General features: G+C 48.3%; 2 protein-coding genes and 1 long non-coding RNA gene across 7 annotated transcripts; all 3 read left to right on the top strand.

Moving 5' to 3' along the window:
• Positions 1 to 2,586: 2,586 nt before the first annotated feature.
• Positions 2,587 to 3,188, top strand: LOC129737413 (uncharacterized). Its single transcript, XR_008735240.1, has 3 exons — positions 2,587 to 2,727; positions 2,936 to 2,985; positions 3,083 to 3,188. It is a non-coding gene; the product is annotated as an uncharacterized LOC129737413 (long non-coding RNA).
• A 665-nt stretch (positions 3,189 to 3,853) lies between these two features.
• Positions 3,854 to 8,157, top strand: ITGB1BP2 (integrin subunit beta 1 binding protein 2). The gene is made up of 7 exons (XM_055727690.1): positions 3,854 to 3,873; positions 4,015 to 4,127; positions 4,393 to 4,451; positions 5,388 to 5,458; positions 5,698 to 5,800; positions 7,141 to 7,260; positions 7,700 to 8,157. The coding sequence occupies exons 1-7, from the start codon at positions 3,854 to 3,856 to the stop codon at positions 7,781 to 7,783; spliced, it is 570 nt and encodes a 189-aa protein (XP_055583665.1). The 3' UTR covers positions 7,784 to 8,157.
• Positions 8,158 to 9,091: 934 nt separating this feature from the next.
• LOC102048197 (rho-related GTP-binding protein RhoG-like) lies at positions 9,092 to 23,354 on the top strand. 5 transcript variants are annotated; one of them, XM_055727450.1, is made up of 4 exons: positions 9,551 to 9,659; positions 10,548 to 10,672; positions 16,966 to 17,036; positions 18,906 to 23,354. In XM_055727450.1, the coding sequence occupies exon 4, from the start codon at positions 18,927 to 18,929 to the stop codon at positions 19,500 to 19,502; it is 576 nt and encodes a 191-aa protein (XP_055583425.1). In that variant the 5' UTR covers positions 9,551 to 9,659; positions 10,548 to 10,672; positions 16,966 to 17,036; positions 18,906 to 18,926; the 3' UTR covers positions 19,503 to 23,354. The 5 variants fall into 5 exon arrangements, with proteins under 5 accessions (XP_055583426.1, XP_055583424.1, XP_055583423.1 ...); XM_055727451.1 differs by lacking the exons at positions 9,551 to 9,659; positions 10,548 to 10,672 and adding an exon at positions 9,092 to 9,296; XM_055727448.1 differs by lacking the exon at positions 10,548 to 10,672 and having other exon boundaries at positions 9,549 to 9,659.
• Positions 23,355 to 23,361: the final 7 nt, after the last annotated feature.

Genomic DNA, 23,361 nt, shown 5'->3' with positions numbered 1-23,361 from the left:
AGTGTTCCTGAATGGAGAGATGAATATTGTCCACAACCCCATTTCCGATGGTTTTCTGGTCTTTTTTAAAGCTGTTCTCCGAGGTGTTGAGTACAATCAGTGCAGACGTCTTGGACAACTGTTGGTATGTAACCCTGGAGCAGTGCTTGCCAGAGGAGCATCCAGGCAGAACTTCTGCTGTAGAATTGCTCAGCACATATCCTTATCGGGAAGATTTTATTTCTCAAATAACTAAAACATGAATCCTGCCTACTAGCTTTGTGTAGCATTTGTAGTGGTAATATGTATGTCAGGGATCTTCCTCCTCCTAACCAGCCTTTTGTATGGAGGAGCAACTCCAGGCTTTAGAAACGCTCTCCCTTCCCACTGCCCTGAGCTCCACAGAGCACCCCAAATGACCAAAGGGTGAACTGAGTTTCTCTCCATTCTCTGCCTTTCTCTCATCCTCTTTTTCCTAATCTTCAAAGCACCAGCACTAGCAGGGCCTTGAGTCTGTTGGTGGCTGACCGATTGGTTCCCCTGGAGCTTATCTCTATTTCATGGCAGGTTTCTTGTGTCTGTCTCCCAGGCTGCACGCCCTCACCTTGTCCTCCCTGGGGACCACCCCCTTTGGCCCGGAGCTGTGGACACCCCAATTTACTGTATTTCACTATGCTATGTCCCATCTGTCAAGCCACCTTATTCCCTGCAGACATTTGCAGTGGTGCAGCAGAGGAGCAAGGGCAGAGCAGTGCTGCTGCATGCTCTCCACTGCCTGCCATTGCTCCTTGGGTGCTGAGGGTGCTCTGCTCAGCCACAGCCCCCCCAGCTACCTGCTGGTCCCTCTGCGATGAGCCTTGAGCCTCTGTGCATAGGTCAGCCACAGCATCCCCTTGGCATTTCCTCTGAGGCATGCAACGTAACCTGAGCTCCAGATTCCCACTGGCACAGGGATGGCAACAGCTGCAGCTTTGCTGACAGCTCATAGAAAGGACAAGGAGATCTGAAACCCTATAGCTCTCTGCTCAGCCCCCGGGACCACAAATTCTCCCATCACAGGGCTCTGCCTGGCTTCCTGGGTCCCAAGTGATCCCTCCCACCTGAACAGAGGCTCTGGATGCCAGCAGCATTTTTTTACCCACCCTTGGGTCCCTTAGGTCATATATTGTGTCTTTAGGCACCGCAGTCATTCGAGGGAGGTATCAGCTTGAAGCCATGTGGCTTATGCTGGTGTGGCAGCTCCTCAGTGTCCTCACATTTCCCTCCTACCTTTTGGGTTGGATGTGGGTTTATATACAGGCTACCTTTGCACAAGGAGACCTGATGGTGATGGTGATACACGACCTCCCCTCCAGTGGGACTGTCTCACTTGCTAATGAGATGACAAGGCAACCAAGGCCTTGCTTTGATGGGCAAGCAGCCCAATGTTGCTGCTGGCCGGGGTGTCTCAAGGTGGGGATGGCAGAACTGAGCTGGACATGGAGCAGCAGGGCAGTGTGAAAAGACTCTGGAGTCATCTCCTTGGTGAGCTCTAGAATTTCTGCAAGAGTTCATCCTAACTCTGGACTTTGGAGATCCCCTTGGGGTGGCAGCAGGTCCTGCAGGCTGTTGTAGCGGGATTAACTAGGTTAAACAAACATCATGGGACCAGGATGGTGTTACATCAGCCACAGTGGACCCTGTGGGTTCCCCTCCCAGGCTGTTGCCTGCAGAACCTGCCCTTTGCACTGCCTGATAGTGCCAAGGGCTTATGTTGAACCTGGTTCCTGAGCAGAAACACTCTGCAGGTGCTTTGTGCTCTGACAGGTCAGGGCAGCACCCAGGAAACAGCTGTCTGTGAACAGGAACAACAAAAAGAAAGTAATAGTTGTTTTAGATGTCTGTAGGAACTAAGTAAAACCTTTGATCTCAAGAAGGTTTCCTGTTTGTAGAGAAAAACCCTTGGGTCCCAGAATGGGGGCAGGTTGTCCAAGCAAACCGCTCCTGAGTTTGGGGTTTGGGAGGCCCATATAATGTTTTGCACCCTTTTTCTATGATGGCAATGATCTTCCAGGGGACAAATTTCATCCCTGGGTTGCACAAGACCCTGCATTGGAGGATGTCTTGGCCACATGCACTGCTTTGGTGTGACGGTGTTTCTGTTTAGAATAGGGCCTTCTGGGGCTGGGGGAGATCACCACACGTTTTGCCCTGAGGCTCTGGGAAGTCTCTTCCCTTCTTTTTCAGGAAACTTTCAGCGGCTTCTATATGCCAAAGAAAATGAGAGCAGTTGGTCAAGAAGAGTCGCAGGTTGCCCCAAGCTGAGCGTGAACACCAGGGTGACCCCAATGCCAATGCTTCCATTCCAGATGCCGGCAGGATGGCAGGCACTGGGAGGTCCTCTGCCCACCCCAGGTGTGGAGCCACCCCGCAGCATTCCCTCTTCTGGGCACAGGGGCAGGACAAAAATGCCTCTTGAGATAACATGGGTGCCGGGTCCCGTCAGCTGCTGAGCTGCTGTGTCCATTTTTAGCCTGGTCTCCAGTTACCAGCCACCTCCTCCAGCTGCCTCCAAAGATAGGCAAAGCCACCTCCCTATGCCTGGGCTGGAAACTGCCGGGAAGCAGATGGGAGGTCACAGGCAGGGATGAGACTGGTGGGATATTTGTGGAAGGAGTGAAGGACGCTGTGAGTACACCTCAGCTATGGCGTTGCTGTGCTACAACAAGGGCTGTGGGCAGAGGTTTGATCCTGAGCACAACGCCAAGGGTAAGTGGGCTCATCCACCTTGCACTGGGGTGAGTGGGAATGCATGCCACTTTCCCAGTCTGCAGCCCAAGCTGCCAAGCAGGGCTGAGCTGAGCCCAGTACAGGCAGCCCACATGGCAGGAGCTGGCTTAGGAGCTGCCAGGCATCAGAGGTGCCTTGTGGGCAGGATTGTTCCTCATGAAATGTTCTGCCTGATCGCCCTTTTCAGATTCCTGCCTGTACCACCCGGGTGTCCCCATCTTCCACGATGCCCTGAAGGTGAGTAGGGCAGGAGCCAGGCTGCAGCTGCAGGGGGGGACCTCGTGCCTGGAGGGACTGCCCGCACCTGACCACTTTGTCATCTCCCGGTGCCTAGGGCTGGTCTTGTTGCAAGAAACGCACAACAGACTTCTCCGAGTTCCTCTCCATAAAGGTGAGTGACCTGCCAGCCCAAATGCACCCACTGCTCCTCTGTCCTCTCCTCCTCACCGCTGCCCTGCCCTGGCCTGGCCCAGCCCCATCCCATGCCAAGGCTGCCCCCTTCGCCCTGCTGGGTGGGGATTTCCTATCTGCTGCCCAGGAGCCTGCAAGCAAGGGTGCTGCTCCCAGGGTGTGGGGCAGGCGGTCCCAGAGAAGGGTGTCAGAAAGGGCTGAGATCCCCCACCAGGATCCTGTGGGATGAGGACAAATGCCCCAAGTGCCAGCACAGCTGTGAATGTCTGGGCTGTCCGGGCCAGGGGGAGGGAGGCAGCAGAGGCCCAGGGATGTGAGGGAGACTTGGTGCCCTTCAGCTGCCAGGCTGGGGTGCAGCAAAGCTGAGACCTCTCTGCCGTGGCACCAGTGAGGCTGCCACACCGTCCCTGGGAATCCCTGCAGACATAGCCCCTGCCTTGGTGCGGGGTCAGAGCCCATCCCTGCAGGACACAGAGCCACCAGACCACGGGAACTCACAGGGTTTGGGAGCAGCTGCCAGGTTAGGGAAGGCAAAGCAGGCATCAGGCTTGCCTCTGCTGCTCAGGGATGCACAAAGGGGTTTCACAGCAAGGAGAAGCCCCCTGAGCCTTTCAGCCAAAAGGAGACCTCAGATGAGCTGAAGGCCAAACCAGTGCAGGAGCTCATCATCCAAGGACCAAAATCAGCTGAGAAGATGCAGCGGGAAAGACCAAGGTGAGACAGCCTCAGCTAACAGTGTTGCCCTGCCGTGCTGCTTCTTCTGCATGTGTCTTGACCTGCTGCTTCCTCAAGAGAGGCAACAACACTTAAATTGCAAAAAAAACCCACTTGGCTTTTGCTGCTGCTGTTTCCCAGCTCTGATGAGCCTAGACAACTGCTGCCAATTAAAGTATCCAGGTCTCTGGAGCAGGCACTGGAGAAACTGAACCTGTCCTCCAAGGACGAGTCACCTGAGGGCAGTTGCACAGGTAGCGATGAGCTGATGGGTGGCAGTGGGGTTGCATGTGGCAAGTTCAGCATGGGGTTTTGCACGGCAGGTTCAGCACGGGATGGCAGGTGTGTGCTCAGCCACCTGCAAATCCACAGAGCTGCACCTTGGAGGTACATTGCAATGGGCTGTGCTCAGGGGCTGTCTTGTGCGAAGCTCGGGAGCTGGGAGTGGGGCTGTGGGGAAGGTCTGGGGGCAAGCATGGATGGAGTGTTCCCCAGGGTGAAGCTGTGTTGTTCTCACAGGGGAGGCGGCTGCCCAGGTGAGAGCTGGCAGCACCTGCAAGAATGCAGGCTGCAAGGCGGTAAGTACCGGGCAGGGTCCCATCTTTGCACGGTCTGTGCCACACGGCCAGGAGCATTGCAGATCTGGTGCGGTGGCTTGTGTCCCAGCTACCATCAGGTGTGGGGCAGGGTGCCAGGTGGGTTGGAGGTGGCAGTGCCCATTCGCTCCGTATGCTCCTGCTCATCCCATCCCTGGAGTGGCTGCCTCTGTCACCTCCCAGCCATGTTCCTGCAAGAGGCTTCCAGATTCCTGGACTAGTGGTACATTTGTGTTTCACTGCTGCTAATTGCTTGCAATGAAATATAGCACATGTTCAGGATATGGGCCTATAGGTAAAGTGCACGTAGAATAATTCCCACCTGCATTTAATTAACGCAGCACAGCCCACTTCCTATCTTGCCCCAAGACTGCCTGTCTGCCTCAAGGCACGTGCCGGAGGGACCAAGCTGCAGAAGGGCCAGCATGCTTGGAAAGCAGCAGGGAAGGGAGCAAGCAGGGAGCAAAAGGTGGGAGGTGGATGAGGACATGAGACTGACATGCTCTGGGAAGGAGGGGAAAGGGCAGGATGGATAAACAGCCCCTTGCACCTCAGAATGTGTTTCTGTGGTGTGCAAACTTGCCCGTTGTCCCTGTGCTGCCCAGTGGCTGGGCTGGGACCAGGCTGTGTTTGGGAGAGGGCGTATGGAAGGGCTGCTGCTGTGGTTGGGGGGATGACACTGGGGTCCCGGTGCAGGTGGGGTGGCTGCCTTGCTGGCAGGGAGCAGAGACCAGTGCCAGGCTGCCAGCTAGGCATAGTCCCAGAGGAGGTCCTCACAGATGCTGGACCCAGTGAAAGGGTGATGCTGGGCATCGTGCTGTGCCCTGTGCAGGGATGGGCACCGATGGGTGGATGCCTGGCTGTGCTGTGCTGTGCCAGAGGCACAGCCAAAACTTTCCTCTGCTTCTTGCTCCACAGATCTACCAGGGCCCAGATTGCAACACAGAGGTTTGTGTTTTCCATCCTGGCATTCCTGTCTTCCACGAGGGGTAAGAAACAACCTCTTACCAGGGAGCAAAATGACCCTGCTGAGGGCTGAAATTGCTGCATTGCAAGGCTGGGTGGCCTCAGCCGGTGCAGTTGCGGGTGAAACCCCCCCCCCCAGCAACAGGTGGGCAGGGGGAGATGCTGGTTCCGAGTTCCTCTCCCCCACCACCCTGAAGTCTGCTGTGGTCCCCTCTCCTGCTCCCGTGGGTGCTCCCTGCTCAGGTCACCCTGCTCTCTCCAGGATGAAGTACTGGAGCTGCTGCAAATTCAAAACGACGGACTTCAGCACCTTCCTGGAACAGCCGGGCTGCAGAACTGGGAAGCACTGCTGGACAGGGAAGGGGGTAAGGGGGCTCTTGGCAGCGGTGACTTGTGTGAGCAAAGTGCCATTACTGACACCTGAGGAGTGCTCCTTCCCTGGCTCTGCATTCACATGGGTTTCTGCATTTAATTCTCTTAATTTTCATAATTGCTGACAGATGACTGTGCAGGGTTTGAATGCTTAATCTTCACCCATCTGCTGTTTAAAATGCATCTCCCTCATTCACAAAATGTGTCAGCTCTCAGCCCCAACGGGCAGATGTATAGGAAGCTGAGTGAGGCAGGAGCTGGCCCCAGGCACAGCGTAGCCAGCGCTGCAGGCTGCTGCACAGGGGGAGGCAGCTAAGCATGGGAAAAGCCTTGCAAAACACACCAAAAGTTTTGAAACGTGAATGCAGATGACTGAATTTGGTTTTAACGAAGCTTTCGCTCTGCAACTGCTTCCCAGGAGGGACCTCATCTACAATAGCGACACAGTGGTGTGGCAGGGTAAGGGGGCGAAGACCCCAGTTCCCAATATTTAGTGTGTGCGTATGCATGTGTAAGTTTCTCCAGGGAAGCTCCTGGCTGGAAACAGGCTTGAGCTGGGAAAGTTGCAGCAAAGTGGCCCAGGATAACCCTGAAAGTCTGAGTCAGCACTACTCTGAGCAACACCCTCTGAGCCCAGTCTGTTCTTTATCCTGGAGAAGAAAACTTATAGTGGATGTAAAGGAGGCTGCAGTGAATGTACTGTGATGTTGTGATGCAGATGGTTTGTGCTAATTGTCACCTGAGTTTGGGGCTGGGGTTCCTCCTGTGGTGTTTCTCTGGCTGGTAATGTTGAGGGCTGCAGTGGGTCTGTCTCCTGGTGATGCTCAGAAATGTCTAGTGGAGCCAAAGCTGCCTGTGGCACAGATGAGGTGGGATCCCGTGGGAGAAATGTGAAATGTGCCCCTTTGGGGCTCATCTATGTGCCACATTTAACATGGTGGCATGATTCATGTCCAGCAACAGCTCCTGCGCTGCCCTCCAGACCAAATTTCCTGACTGCATAGTGCCTGTGAGCTTGGGCATAGGAGAGTGACTCTGGAACAAGAAGGGGGATGTCTCTGGTCTTAACACCTCCTTCTGGAGCAACCCCAAGCACAGGACAGATGCCCGATGTTGCATGGGACAGCTTGGCAGGGGCTGCCCACCATTGCATGAATGATGTCCCCTCAAAAACCTGATGAAAGGCAGAGTTTGATCTTGCTTAGTTGATGCTAACCTCAGCCAGTGCTCTGTGAAGATGTGTGAAGAAGCATCCTCCGGCACAGACAGCCCCTCTGTTTTGGGGTGTATTTGGGCTAGATGCCATGCCGTGATAGATTCCTCTCCCCAGCAGGACAAGAAGGCGGTGTCAAGCCGGCAGGACTGGCACCAAACCAATAGCCAGGTGGTGGTGACTGTCTATGCCAAGAACCCCCTGCCTGCCCTCAGCAGCGTGAAAGCCAACCGCACTGTGGTGAGTGGGGTGGGCAGGGCTGTGCTGGGGATGCACACTTCTGTGGCACCTGATTTTGGTGAGCCAACAGCCAGGAGCTGGCCCTCATTGATAGCCTCTTTGGTCTGTTGCTGCACTGCCTACCTGCTGTCCCCAAGCTGACAGCCCAGTGGCATCGCTGCTGCTGCAGCAGCATCTGCCCTACCACTCTGGCTTAGTGGCTTTCAGCCTCAGTGGGTGGCTCTGCTGGCCTCGAATCCCTCGACTGGTGGCAGAGGTGAACCTGGCATGCTCTGAAGGGGGTGAAATGCTCCCAGGTGCTGAGGCCATTGCAGGGCTGTTACACTGGCTCCAGTGTGTGGGATGCATTACGATGCTGGAAGTCAGCTGCATTGCCCCAGGGAAGAGCTCTGGCAAGTGTTGTGCTATCCATTCAGATAATTTTCTGTTGATCTTTCAGCTTGAGGTTCATGTCATCTTTGAAGGGAATAAGATTTTCCAGACAGAACTAGATCTCTGGGGGGTAAGATCCTGTTTACTTTGATTTCTGTGTGCCAATAGTCTCTGTGGGGCTGGGCTGCAATGCTGTGAGGCAGCCTGTGCTTGCTTTTGCTCCTGGGCCAGGTCACCCAGGTACCAGCATTTATAGCCATCTCTGCTAGGAAATGCCTTAGGGCTTGTGAGGAGGGCTGTTTCGGAGGCTGCTGGTGGCTGCACCAATCGATCCTGCACCAAGAACAGAGCTGTACGTTGCTGCTGGGTCTGTAGGTGTGCTGGGTTTGGTCCCAGACTGCCCCAAAGGGTCTTTGGCCCAGCAGGTCCCTCTCCCCTACTGCAGTCCTGCTGTGCCTGCAGGCAGGCGGTGGTGTGAGGGGGAGACACAAGCTCTCTTGATTTCTCAGCTGCTTGCTGGCTGTGGAGCAGTGAGACTCCAGAATTTGCATGTACATTTCTTGGCTTTATTTCTGGGGTGTGCTGCCTGCGCCTGTGGCAGCAGAGCGTGCCGCTGGGTGCGGGTATGGCTGTGTCTCAGCGCAGCTCGCTGCCGTGGGGAGAGGGCTGTACCGCAGCTGTGTGCGTGGCTGTGGCTAGCTGAGCTCTGTGCCAGCACTGTCGTGCTGCTCAAACGGAACACCCTGAAGCTCAGCTGGAGCCCGGGTTTCATCCCGCTCCATCTCTTGGCTCATTTCTTCTCCTCTGGTAGGGCTCTGCCAGTAAGGGAAAGGATGAGCACATGCTCCTTGCCCTCCCGTGCCCAGCTCACTGCAGCTTTTCTTCCCTCTGTCTAGGTCATCGAAGTAGAGAAAAGCTTTGTGACCATGGTCCCTACCAAGGTGGAGATCACGCTTTGCAAAGCCAGCCCTGGCTTGTGGGCCAGGCTGGAGCACCCCCAAAGCAGGTTGCACTCCTGTGACGGGCAGGAGAAGGCAGCTGCCAACGCAGAGGAGCCCGGGGCAGTGCAGGAGGAGGACTCAGATGACAGCTTGAGTTGGTCAGAGGAGGAAGATGAGGAGCTGGAGATGGGAACACCGAGCAACTGACAGTCAAGTGCTTCAGCAGCTGAGCGGTGCTGGCTCCTGAGCTGCTGGGGACCTTGGCACCAGCTCCGGAGTAGCAGATCCAGCCCTAAGCCACATGCACGCTGCAGCGTGCCCTCTCCCCTGTCAGAAGGGGCAAGGAATAAAAATCCAGAGCAAAGGTTATACTTTGAAATTCCTGACAGGCGCTTAAGAAACACCAGTGGGCCGAGCCCATGTGTCTCTCCCTCTGCTGCGCCCGGCCAGGGCAGGACAGCGGGAGGAGCCCCCGTGTCGGCACCTCGGGCACCGGGGAGCCACAGCCCCGTGTTCCGCCCGCCCCTGGCACTCCCGGCGGAGCAGAGATCCGGGGCAGCCGGGTGCGCGGGCTGGACCGCCGCCGCCTCGCTCCCTCCGTGACGGGGCTGCGGCACCGGGCCCGGGGCGCTGGAAGACGGGACGGCGGCTCGAGGGAAACGTCGGTGGCTCCGCAGGGACTCGGCGTCCTCCTCCGCAAAGGCCTTGGCAGGGGAGAGGCCGGTACCGACCAAGCGGCGGGGGACCAGGAGGCCGGGGAAGCGGGGTGTCCCCGGAGGGGGTTCGGTTCTGGCGCCTCCCGGCGCTGGGCCGGGGGGCGGCGGGCGCCACTCACCGCCTGCAGTGCAGCACTCGGGTACCGAACCCCGAGCGCCGGAGCGGGCCGCGCCCGCCCCCCGCCCCTCGCGGCGGCGCCCCCTGGCGGGCCCTCCGGGCACGGCGGTGGGTCACAGGGCGCCTGCGCGGCGGCGTGCGCGGGGCGCGTGCGCGCGGCGGCGGCGGTAGCGGCAGGGGCGGGCGGCGGGGTGCGGCCGGGTCGAGGGTCCGCTGCCGTCACGGGAGCGGTGGCTGCCGGCGGCGTGAGAGGTGAGTGCGGGGCCGGCGGCGCGGAAGGGCGGCCGGGCCGGGGGGCGGCGGCGGCGGCGGCGGCGCGGGGCCGGGGCGCGGTGCCGGGCGGCGCCCCGGGCTCCCCACATGCGGTGGCGGGCCCTGAGGGGCCGTGAGGCGACCGGAGGCGCGCTGGCCGCGGGCCCGGTGGCGGCGCGGCGGCTTCGGCGGGCCCGGGCCTCCCGCCTGGCTGCGCGCGTGTCTCCTCAGCGGGGCGGGCGGGCGGCGGCCGGGCGGGCGGCGCTGGGCAGGAACATCCCCGCGTCCGGCCGCGCCGCCCTCGCTGTCAGGGGGCGGTGGCCCGGGGCCGGCGCCGGCCTCTGCTGGCCGGGAGCTGCGGCGTCGCCTTCCCGGGGGGGCTGCTGGCCCGCTGCCCGCGGCACCTGCCCCGCTGGGGGGCGGCTGGTACCGCGGGGTGGAAGGGCGAGCCGAGGAGCGGCGGAGCGGCCGGCCCCAGCCGCAGGGCGCGTTCGCTCCGCTCGCAGGGGCTGCGGGGGGGGCCTGTCCCGGCTCCTGCGCTCGGCGGTGCTTGTGGAGCTGAACGTGGCCGGGGAGCCCGAGGGTGCTGAAGCCGTGGGGGAGGGGGGATGTTTCGGAACAAGCTTATCTGTGGCACCATCTCTCACCCAGGGACGTGGGGGAAGCCGGCGTGGCCCCGCGGGCGAGTCCTGCGCTCCCCTCTGCTGCGGGGCGAAGGCTGGGCAGGGCTGTTCCCAGCCAGGCCCGTGCTGATCCCTGTTAGGAGCACTGTGACAAATTTAAGGTGACCTCTGCTCCCAGCAGATATAATAAAAGGTTGGCATATGATGATTTAGCCTTTTCTAAAGGTTTCTTGTTTCAGTGCTGAAAGTGAATTTTCCTTTACAGGGGTATATAAGAGTAGTCATACTTGGTTTACTCTCTAAAAGCTGCCAGATTCTGGTCTGGGGAAGAGTAGAGCACGGTGGTGACCTAGAATACTCTTGAGTGCTGAAGGGTTTCAGGAGTTACAGGTATTGTTGTCTCATTTACCAGCCGCTACAGAGCTCTCTTTCATAAGTGTAACGGTTCTTTTCTTGAGTCCTGTGAACTTTCAGTATTTGTAACATCCTGTACTGAGGAATTCCTAGCTTAACCTCAAACCCTGAGAAGCAGTGGTACCTTTTGCTTGGTTTGAACCTCCGTCTTTCTGATTTAATTTGATGTCTCTTTGTTCTTTTGTTAAGACCCAGTGAATTGTTGGTATCTGTTTACTCTTTATAAACACTCGTGATTCCCATCATATTTACTCTGAGTTATAAAAAAAGCTTTAAACGCTTTTGTTCTTTACGTGTATCCTGTGCTTGCAACATGTGTCCTGCGCTAGAGTGCGGTGCTCCTTGTGCCAGCATCACTAGCTGTGCGCTCTTTGTCCCAAACTTATTTTTTGATTTTAAAAAGTTTACATTCTTCCTGTGTCAAACGTAAAATACAGAGCTTAAAGGCTGTTTGGCCAGTTTGCCAGTGTTCAACTGCACACAAGTTTTTCTATAGGGAGCTTATGAGACGTATTTGGCGGTTTAGCTTACAAAAAAAAAAAAAGATGCTTTTAAATGTTCTTTGAAGGAACTTTACTGAGATCTTGGAAAAACAATGAAATACACAGTTTGCAATTAGGAGGAGGAAACTGAATACACAGTTTGATTTGCTTACATGATGAGGCTGTGATTCTTTTGGAGTCTGAAGTGTTTTCACACTGTTTGGTATCACATAAAGATCCATGCCTTTGCAAGGTGTATTTTATTTTTCTTTTTTTTTATTTCCCTATGACTGTATGTGTAAATCTGGCAGACTGCTACGACGCTCTTTGTCGCTGGTAACTTCTGCTCGCTTTTTAGAAATGCAATACTTGATGCAAACGAGACTGGCAAGTATTGCAATATTGTTGTGCACAAATGATGATACAATATACACTAAGTGCACACTTTAACTCATGTTTTAATTGTGTCAAAAATATTTAAAGGTACTTTTGAAAACTGTTGTTGATTGACCAAGTATATTTTTTGTTTGGCTGGGTTTTTGGCTGGGTTTTTTTACTCCCTAGTGAAATCTGTAGGCGGCAGCGTAGAAATCAAAGGGAATGAAAAACGTGTGGGGGCTTTTTTCTCGAGGAAAAAGCTTAGGTTTTCCTGGTATACACGTTGCCCTTCAAATACAGCAGTGGCTTTGTTGTGGCTTTTCTTAAAAATAAAGAACATTTGGAGTGCCAGGTGACAAAAGATGACGGGAAGATAGACTAACAGGGTTTTTTTCCACCTCAAACAGGAATCAAGGGTGCTTTAACTGGATTTATCATTCATCCTGCAATGTGCTTAATGTGCCTCTTCACAGAACCTCATGCCTGAGGTACTGTATTTTTTTCCTTTTAGCCAGCAGTAATGAATAAGGCCTTGACAGAATCTGTAAAAGCTAGGAAGGATATGTGTTGCTCACTTTTTATGAACTGACTGTGATATCCAGGACCTCTGCAAGTTGCTTGTACCACCCAGGAGGTGTGTAGTGGATCTGGGCACAGAACCCTGAAGTCTCACCTCCTAGTCTTAGACCTTTACTGTGTTAACCCTCGAGGTGTGTCAGGGTCACTTGTGTTCAAATAAATGGCAAAGGGTAGCTGTCTTGGTGAATCCATGCTTTTGCATGGGGTTGCAGAAGGAAAATAAAGTTTAATACTCTGCAGCTTTTGATTAAGGCAGGATACATGTTATATTCATATACTGGGGATTCAGGTATCTACTGAAGTCCTAGTTTTTAGTTTCTGTATAGCTGTATGGGTGCACCTCGGTGTAGTGTTATTTCACAGCTGTGCAGCTGTTCAGGTGCTTGTTTCTAATGCCCTTTGGGTATGTATTATCCAATAAACATAATCTTGGATTCATAGAATTTAAGGTCATTGATATTTGGTCACTAATATTGTTGCTTTTATATAAAATTTGGAGTATGAGTGGCCGTAGTAAGAGTGTTGATGCACTGAGGTTGAGGTGCCTGAATACCTCATGTAGACCACTTTGTTTTCACTGTGGTTCCCTAAGAAATACTGCTTACGTGGTAAATCTTATGTGTGTTTCATCCCAGGAAAAAAAACAACCCAATTTTAAATCAATAAACCCAATTTCAGCCTAATTTGACAAGGGTGGAAGTTTCAAAAACATTATATAAAAGGTTTTGGGTGGTTTCTTTTATTTCATTGAAACAGCTTTTTGTGCCAAAAGGGATAAGACCCTCCTAGCATTCACACTGAGGGAACAACCAGCGAGAATTGCACTCTTGTTAAGCATCAGTAATGTGTGCATGGGAGCTGAAACTCTGATCAGAGCTCTGCAGAAAGCGAGGTTCTTCAGTTCTCGTGTTCACATGGACCTCTGGATTGTGGACTGCTATGCTGCTGAAATCTGGCTTGGCTTGGTTTTTTTGGTTTTTGTTTTTTTACAACCCCCCCCCGGGTGCCACTGTGTTTTGCTTCTCTTGCAGGTGTATGGCAGGACAGAAAGTGGTGTGAAAACTTTGAAAGGCACTGAGAAGTCCAAGTAGGTCATTCCATTGCTGAATGGTATTAGGGATGAGGTCTCCTATTTAACTTTTTTTACTCTTTCTTGGCATGCATTCTAAAAGTCTGGCAGTTGTCTATTCATTTGGCGCTTGCCTAAAAACAATGGTGAGTAAGTTGAGCTGTTGTGGAATGGTAACACGGTCTTGATTAAATTGCAGGGAGCCCTTTTACTTGTCAGGTCTGGTGGCTAAGCTGCACACATGAAAAAATTTTTAACTCCTTTGCATGGGTGAGGATGGTAGGATATACTTAGAACTGCCCCACCCACCCAATTCATTATTGAAAGTTTCTGCCTGACTTCACGTATCAGGTGGACAGAGTGAATCATCTCTGATCTAGTTTTTGTGACTGAAAGATGAGCAATTAAGTCATTTAGATATCTTAACTTCTGCTTGCTCCTGATAAAGCAGTATCAAACTTCTGAGCCTGCAAGACATTGATCAAAGGTGGTGGCTGAACAAAACAACACAGCTCAGTACAGATGATTTTGGCTGAACTCCTTGTGTGTTTTCTGCTAGTTTTTGGCCAAAACAGGGCCATATCCAATCTGGAAAGACAGATATGGAAGACCTGACAAACTGTGAAAATGGGGTTATCAAAGAGCAATATCAAAACTAAAATCCACCTAACAAAGGGGCATCTGGTGTTAACGTAGCAAGGGCAGAGACATACCCTGCTATGAAGTAATTCCTCTGCCAAGAATTTTTCGAAGCGCAGGAAGTATTAAAAGCATAAATCTAGAAAGCCCTAGAAGAATTCAGGTTCATGTTTCCTCTCTGTTTTCTGTCACTGTTTTCTCCCTTCTCTCAGTAGACAGGGAACTTTCCTTCAGAAGGGTTAAAGAAAGGATCTAGAAGTTTTTTCTCTCCTACAAAAAAATATTGATGCAACATGAAGTTATGATAGCTTTGTGAGGGGGGGAAGTGGAATCCAAATAGTGAATTTCCCCAGCAGATTTCTGGCTGGGTAACAGGAGAGCGAGCTGTCCATGTTAATAATACCAGAAAATACGTAATTAGGTCAGAACAGGAGCAGCTCTCCTGATGATGTCTCAACATGTCAATTGGAAATCTTGCACATTCCAAAGGAAGTGCCAGGTGTGCAGGCAGTGAATGCAGACTTTGTAGTATCTTTTGAGAAGGAAACTAACTCAAACAGGAATGCCAGTTTCTCGCAGGCAGTGATGGACAAGATAGAAATAACTCTAATTACATATTTTTGCTCAACACTTCTTTATGGGGTGATTGGATTTGTTTTTTGGTTTTTTATTCTTTGAAAATTATTCCCATTCTGCTGTGACTGATAGAACTCTTCATGTTCTGATGATCTTAACTGTAACAGAAGTCCTTTCTCTAAGCAACCCAAATTACCTCTTACTACTGTAGACTTTCCATTCACTCCTTTTTCTCGCTGAGTAACATTTAAACTTGGCTTTGAAGCTTATGCCCAGCTTTCTGTTTCTAAATTCTAAGTCTTGTTTTTAATGTGTTGACATGTTAATTTGTATTTTTCTCTTATTCAGTTCTTGTTGCCTGTTGTACGTCGAGTTTTTCTCTCTAAGGTTTTCCCCAAAAATTGTTTTGAAGTTCAGGAAAAAAACCAAAAAAACCAAACCAAACCCAAACAAAAAAATCCCAGACAAACCCTAAACCAATTTTCCTGCTCTTAATAATGTTTGTTGGTAATTTTGTTTTCAGAGTATGTTTTTTTTTTTCCCCAGCATATATTTATATTCAAATACCATGCATCGCCAAGTTCAAGGGTGCTTGAGAAACAGAAAGATTTTTCCATGCAGATTTCAACCCCAGCTTCTTGCTATCTTATGAGAGTTTTATTGCTAGGCAAATTGTTTACAGGAAAAAATAGAGATTTCATACATTTTGAACAAAGCGGTATGTGGATTTAATAGAAAAGGCCTGATGGCGGTAATATTGTTTGCTTGGTTGTGTCTTACATTAATAAAACCTGTGTCTTCCATAATGTAAATCTTTAACCAAACTACACCTGCTCGCAGTGTACAGGTTTGAGGGGTGTAGGAGCTTCTTTCTACTCTTTTTTTGCTTAATTTGTCTAAATTTTGTTTTTCAGTACTACAGCATGTGTATCCTGGTGTTATTTTTTTCTCTGGCATTGTATGTGCCACACATGATTCCTTTCAGCTAAGACGACCTATTTTAAAGGAGCCCTGCAAAAAAGCATACTTAAAAGACTACAAGCTCTAGTTGTATTTGTGTAGTTCATACTTAGCCTGAGGCCTGGCATGTTTGCATGGAGTTATTTCCTATTGCAAATGTTGCTCTTCTAAAATCCAAGCCTTAGTGAGGTAATTCAAGATACTAATGCTGTGAAAGAGCATGCATGTTCCAGGCTTTTTTGTTACCTTACTACTGTTCTCTTCATCGAAAGCTCTAATAACCTCTTAAAGCCCCAACAACACAACCCTTGGGTAACATGTTTCATTAGAAATCTTAAATCATGTTGACTAAAGCTATTTTAACTGCTGATGGGTATGGGATACATATGGCTTTGTAGTTTACCAATATATGAAACTGCGTGTATTGTCTTGCAATATGGGTGTGATGACCCTCTGGATATCAGTGCCTGGTGTGTGCAGGTAGGGGTGAAATTCTGGGATACCCTGCCTTTCTGTGAAAAGCTCTGGACAGAAATGCATAGAGGTAAAAGCTCTTGGGGGAGCTCGTGGTTTTTGTTTTAAAGAGAGGTCTGTTTCCAAGTCTTTGCCATTTTTATTTATTTTAGGAACTAGGCATATAGAAGGCTTTGTATAACTTGTTCTCCGTGGCATTTTTGTTGCTATAGTTTGAGTTTTTATTGCATGTTATAAACATGCAGAATTTTTTTTTATAAAAAAGCAGAACCAGCTGACTTAGTTCTGCCATCTCTGTGATGCTACTTCTTACTGATCAAAATAGCAGTCTGTTGCATAGGTAGTTAATTTGGAAAATAATTTCTGCCCTGGAATTGTTGGTTACCATGAAGGTTTCTAGCACAGCATCTTCCGATACTTCAGTGGTTTGCAGTAAATGCAGGAATTAAGCTTTAAAATCTCTCTGTGCTGCAGTCCAGTGATGATTTGGCAGCAGTTGCAGTGTGTGGTGTTCCTCCCCCATGATTCATTTCCACCATATGCTACCACTGGCTTGGTTGTACCAACACAGTTGATTGTGGTACTTCTTGGTAAACTGGATGAAACAACTCGTCACCCTTTTTCAGTGTGTGGTCACAGCTTAGGAGGTGGCGTGCTACCTCGGTGGGAAGGGGAAACGTGATTTGGAAACTTCTGAAGGCAGCCTTGCTGCTGGAGAGACTGTGGCAGTGTCTCAAAGCAGGTAGTGATCTGCCCTACACAGACAGCAGCAGTAGGGACTAGGATGGTGAGTTAACAGTTACATCTTAAGGTACAGCAGTGCTATGGTATTAAAATACACCTGCCTTTCTGTCACTGTCTGCTTGTAGCATTAGAGCCTTTGTGTTCTGGAATATTATGTTGTATTGTATGCTGCCAGTAACAGTGGTCAACCTTTATTAATAATACAATGCTAAAAATGTTGAATTTGTGACATTTTACATAGTTTTGTTTTACAAGGGGTTTCAATTTTGGGGTTTGCAAAATGCCTGAAATGTTTCTAAGCCTCTAATTTGATAGAACTTACCTTTTTTAAAAAATTTTTCTTCTTTTTTTTTTTTTTCTCTCCCTAGCCCTGTTAAATGAAAATCTTGGTACAACTGTTCTGGAATAATATATGCAGTCCTGCTGTCAGCTTTTGATGGTCAGTGCTGTTCTTCATTTTACTGATACCTTTACAATATGCAGTTGCATACACATCTCTTTACATTTGACTGGAGCCTTTAAATGGAATGACTGATTTTTTTTGCTGTATGCTGAAACTCACATCTATGCCTTTCTGCCAAAGCTCAAAAGTTTTTGCCAGATTTCATTTCAGGTGATTCATGTTTTAGAAATCTAATTCCTGCCATTTTCGAAAAGGGTAAACTGCTTCTGCATCTTCTTTCAGCTTGTTTTCCTCCAAATTTTTCCCCTCCGATGTCCTGCTGGGTCTTTCTGGACAAGGTTTCTGCACTGCTTCTCACCAGTGATTGGTTTTCAATAGTGTGTGTGTACATACATGGATACTTCCTTAAGAACTGCATGTTGTAGTGACCACAGTCTGTATCACTGGAGTTGCCTGTTAGGGCTTTGTACCAAAACTTAAGGTAGTCTGTTTTCACTTAGTACAGCAGAATCATGTGTGTTCCCAGTGGGAAGACAGCAGGATATGGATATAGATAAAGACTGTCAAAAAGGACAAAGCTAAGACTTAAATAGGAATGAGCTGTTGATTTGTTTGGATGGTCTTGAAGAGAAAGTTGAAGGAAGGGGGTCTCATAAGTTTTAGAAGTGAAATACTTCACTATTTCTCCTTTTTATATGTTCCTTTTGCTATTTTGATGGTTTTGGAGCTGTGATCTTTCTGGAATATGCAGTATAGTTCCTCCCACTGTTTGTTTCTTCTCTTTGAAGCAGCGTATTTGCTGCTGGGTGCAAGTTGAGGATTACTGATCGTACCTCAAAGGCATTTGGGTGAGAAGGCAGATGCAAGTTCCTTCTTGTTCAGGCTGGCAGTGGAAGCTTTAGCATACAACAAATGACTGCTTATATTCCATGCTATTTCCAAAGTTCCTGCTGTTCATATGATGAAAATTTGGAATGAATTGAGTTTTAGGCTATATCCATTTGATTATCAAACCTACTCTTCACTTTACCAGGAAATCTGACATTTAAGTGTCAAATATCTCCTGTAACAATTCCCCAGTTTGCCTAGGAAAGCTGTTTGCTGATCTTTTACAGCATGTATTTTTCAAATACTCGGTATAAGCTTTCTTTAGTTTGGCTGAAGCCTATTAAGTTCTGCTTGTTCTGTCACTGATTAGTGAGAATAATCTGTTCTTGGCTTCTTAGAAAAATTCTTTATGTATTCTAATCTGGGTACTATGGCTAGTTATATTTCAAAGAACAGCTTTTCTGGTATGTGCTACTTTATGGAGCTTTTATCTGGTGTCCTCTAATGCAGTTTCTTGATGTCTGATTAATTCTGAATTGAGTGAATTATTATAGTAAACAGTAGCAGTGCAGCCCAGCACAAGTATTTTGGTTTATTATATAATTTTTTGACCTTTCTTTACGCTAAAACTGTTTAGGCAGGAGACTATGTAGACGAGAAGTGTGAATCTTGGCGTGTGTGTGTACAGGTGTACAGAGGTGTATGTGTGTGAACCTACAAATGACAGAGTATCTTGTTACTAGGTTTGAGGTCATGATCCCTTTCCATTTGCAGGTACCTCTAAGGACTTGTCCCTTTGCCTGTGGGAAACTGACTGGCAGTAAGGCAAGACTGTGGGAATTTGTACTTACATGGTTGGAATGCAGTCACTTGTCACGGAGCTCTCAAGTCATTGCATCTCCATTTCACTATTGTCTTTCTAGCCTGTGAGCTCTTCATAATGGCTTCTGAGACACTGAGTGTGTCTAGCTGTGATAAGAAAGTGTTAGCAACATTAAAAACACTTGCTAAAGCTTATCTTTAAAATGACTATAATTGAGTGTGCTTTTCCTAACATTTTTTTCTTGCTTTGTGCAGGACTTTGTTTCAGGGTAAAGAATGCAGACTATAAAGTGTGTAGTTGTTGGAGATGGTGCTGTGGGAAAAACTTGTCTTCTCATCAGCTATACCACCAATGCCTTCCCAGAAGAGTACATCCCTACTGTGTTCGATAACTACAGTGCCCAAATGACTGTTGATGGCCGGACAGTTAGCCTGAATCTCTGGGACACTGCAGGCCAGGAGGAATATGACCGCCTGCGCACGCTCTCGTATCCTCAAACCAATGTATTTGTCATCTGTTTCTCCATCGGCAGCCCCTCTTCCTATGCAAATGTAAGGCACAAATGGCATCCTGAAGTTTCTCACCACTGTCCAAATGTTCCTGTTCTTTTAGTGGGCACGAAGAGAGACTTGAGAAATGACCTGGAAACAGTTAAAAAGTTGAAAGAGCAAAGCTTGTCTCCCACTACCCCGCAGCAGGGGACTTCGCTGGCTAAACAAATTGGAGCAGTCAAATATTTGGAGTGCTCAGCGCTGAATCAGGAGGGTGTTCGGGAGGTGTTTGCTGAAGCTGTGCGTGCGGTTCTGTATCCTGTGACAAAGAAGAACGCAAGAAAATGTGTCTTATTGTAGTTACCTTGGGTGATGGATGTTCGAAGTTGAATATTGGAGGGTTCTTTAATGAGTTAAATTGAAGATTTGCATCTTGCACTAACAGCTCTAAGCAGAAATGGTTTATGCAACAAATATTCTTGCAGTCTTACTGCTTCAGGGATACTGAAACAGAACAGTTTGGGTTCCCCCCCGCCCCCCCCCCCCAACTGAGAGGTCAAATATCTACTTTATTTCTAAAGTTCTGGTCTTCAGCTTCTCCAGGTATCACTTGGCTTCTGTCTTTATTTAGTGGAGGAAAATAGAAGAAGGGACTGCTTTGAAGCCAGACTTCTTTACTACGTAGCTGTCAGTTACTAGATTTTGCTGAAAATAGCAAATTCTGATAACTTGGCTTTAAGTGTAGCTGCTGCTTTTCCCATCGCTTATTTACTGATTGAATTGGTTTTACAAACAGAAGTCTGGCTGTCCAGTTGTTTCAATTTGTCAGTTTAAAGCTTGAAAACAATTTGTTTACATGCAAAAATACCTGAGATATTACTGAGATTCACCTTATAGTGAACTGTGATCGTTTATACGCAGAGTTAGTATAAGGCATGTTTAATGCAATGAGCAGGACCCAGGGAACACCTGCATTTGTTAATAGAAGCAGGAGCTGATTTCTTCTGATATAAGGAACTTAGAATAATGATGAGTCACTCAAATGAGTGATTTTTTTTCATACTTTTGAATTGGAGAGGTGGAAGAGTAATTTAGATGCAGGTCTTCCATAATCATCTGAACTGAGTTTATTTCACTCTCCAAAGAGGCTTTGCACCCTGAGAATAAAGTTAACAGTCATCTTCTCGGACTGACTGAGGTAGTTGGGATGACACTTATCAAAACGGGATTTTCAGTGTCATCCCTTTGATGAATCCCAGAGACTTGATAGCAGCCCATTTGTTCTTGAGGAATTCATTGCTTAAGTCCCTAATGTTTTTGGGGCCACAACCTGAGATTTTTACAGCAAATTCCTTTATTGGTTTTCTGGGAGAATACTGACAGAAAATTTGGAGTTTCTATTTACAGGAACCAGAAACCCTTATTTTGTCCTGGCAACTCAATGATGGTTTCAGTTTAAGTTTTTAACTGTTAGCCAGGCACTGGATAGGTTTACCTGGACAGTTTTTCTTCCCTACTAGGTGATCAGTTATTATAAACTCTTTTAACTGAAGGTCTGTTTATGTACTTTTAAACTTTCTTTAGCAGCTTTAGTGAGTGGCAGCTGGCTTTTATTTTCAGGATGTGCACTGTTCTTTATGTGTGATTCCGGGACCAGCTGAGGAGTGAGCGCATGAAACCTTCCTTAGACTTACCCTTACAGCTTGGTGGTATGAAAGCAGCATGCTTCAAAGATACTTTGTGTGAAACCAATGGTGCTGGACTGGGCTTTGTTGTCTGAAGTTGACAGTGCTGTCTTTGTCCGGATGCAGCCTCAATTGGTAATTCAGAACTTGCTTTCTTGTGATTCCCACACATGCAAAACTGCACTGGTGTATACCCTGGGCAGAAAAAAAGCCTCATTTTAGCAAGATAACAGAAAATACATCAACAAGGTTATTGGGGATCTTGTGTTAATTTGACCTTGCTTTATCTGATACGGGCAAAAATACCCAGTGGATAGAAACATTTGTATTTGTGCCCTGATTCCCCTCTTTGAAGAGGATGTGCCTTTCTTCAGCTGGTGTAACTGATGCTGACACTTAACTGCAACTTTTGTATATCTGAGGAATGCTCCTACTGAAACTGCAACCCACAGATTTTAAACTGCAGTTAATCCAAATACTAGTATGTGTGGCTAGTGAACCAACACTGACTTCCAAACATTGCCTGATTGCAGGCAACACCAAAACACCTGTTATGCATGATGTTTGCAGAAGCCTAGAGACTCTGCATATTTTTCTTCACCAAGTGCCATTGCCTGGAGTGTCTTTGCATCTTTTGCACTCATAGAAGAAGTGCTGTTCCAGATGTGGCTCCTATTGCAGTGCCCTGCATGCTGTGAGGGCATAGGAGTATTTCAGTGAGGTAACCTCTACTCACCACGTTCTGCCTTTACTTTAGTAGTAGGCCTTTAGTGTGGGCTTGACTCGCAGGCAGCAATTAACTCTGTGCCTTGTAATTCAAGATTATTTTCTATAGGTAAATTTCAGTAACTGAGTACATAGACTTTATCATGTTTAAAATGTATTTATTTAAGCCAGTGCATGTTTTTTTTTAATGCTGGTCAGGCCTAAATCAACTGTCTAGTTACCCTGGTGCAAGCCCATAACCTTTGCTTCATTCACAGATGTACTTTAAAAGATTTGTGATATCTTTGAACTGCTCTTAATAGACTTAATTTCAACAACAGGCACCTCTTTTTTTTTTTCTACATATATTTGCGATTTTGTACCGAAGCTACTACTGTTTTAAAGTTTTTACTTTTTTACATATTCAGATCTTTGTTGTGCATCTTTTGTGGTTATTCCTAACTGGATTACAATAATTTTGTGAAGAAAACCTTTGAGCAAGTATTATTGCACAGCCCTGACCCTGTTTCTGGAGGCTCACAGAGCAGCCATCCTGGTGTTAACTGGAAGAGAGTATGGTCAGATAAAAGTCAACTACTTAATTTGTTTGAATTGATTACATTATTGATTACATCATGGTAGAACACTTTATCCCCATGTAGATTACCTAATAAATGGGTTGCACAATAGTACTGAGGAGAATAACGCAGTAATGATGAAAATGAGCAGAAAGTGAACTTTGAACTGTCAAAAACCTTTTACTGACTTTGGAGTACCTCATCAATAGCCATTTAGATGCCTTATATTTCTGTTGCTTTCTGCCAGGAGCAAAAGTCCTGCTGGCTGACAGCTGGTTTCCTCCAGCCTCTGCTTTTCATGAGAACGAGCTTCAGGAGCGCACAGATTGAATGAGCTTTTCCATTAGGTGGGCATTCTCAGTCTGTGGTTCAACCACCCCCCTCCCCCATTTCTTGGTGCATTTTATTGTAAGTAGTCCAGTGCTTCAGTCTACAATCCATTCTGTTCCTCCTGCTTTTTGCCTGTGGGTAGGTAAATACAGACTTCATCCAGCCCTGCAGCTGGATTTTGTCTGTTTTCAGGAGATCAGAAAAGGGGTTAAGCTGTGCAGGTTTCCCGAACTGTTCAAGATTCCTCGGTTTATTACTGGATAGAAACCCAATGTGTATGTTTTAATTTGCAAAAGAGACTCTATGCAGAGAGCGATTTTAATCTTTCGGTTTGAATTGTTTCTGAAATACTTATGTTTTTAAATATAGCTGAAGCCATCCACAGGGGAGCTGAGCAGTTTAGGAATTCTATGTCCAAAGGATGTTACGAGGCACGCTTAAATGTCTAAGTGCTTTCTCCAGTTTACAGCTGCAATTATTTCTGTGAAATTAAAACTAGAAGAGCCTCACTGTGCTTTGTCCCCCTGTGCTAAACCTGGCTTTGTGGGAACCTTGGTGCTGCTTGGGCTGCCCCCGGGGAGGCGGCCAGGGCTCATGGGGGTCCCAACCCCCTGGGTGGGCTGCGGGGCCCATCAGCAGTGGGAGCCCAAGACTCTGAAGTGTGGTACTGATACATACACTGGCAACTTGATTTTATACTGTAAAAGTATTTGTATTACAGCTAACAGTTTTAAAGGATGATTATTATTTTTTTTTAAATTATGCAGAATTAAGTTGTAATAAACCTTTCCTCATCTCTCTGGCTGTCGTATTAACTCACCCTGCTGTTTGTAACGCACCTGTTCTAAACGTAGTTCTTTCCTGTGGAAAGCCAGACCCCGTTTCTTAAACGCAATAAACGATTTTTCGGTGAAGGCCGGA

This window comes from Falco cherrug, chromosome 15 (genome assembly GCF_023634085.1).
Source record: "Falco cherrug isolate bFalChe1 chromosome 15, bFalChe1.pri, whole genome shotgun sequence".
In the NCBI taxonomy this organism is placed as follows: Eukaryota; Metazoa; Chordata; class Aves; order Falconiformes; family Falconidae; genus Falco; species Falco cherrug.
The sequence above is the reverse complement of the archived record's forward strand: the minus strand, read 5'-3'. Positions and strand labels throughout refer to the sequence as shown.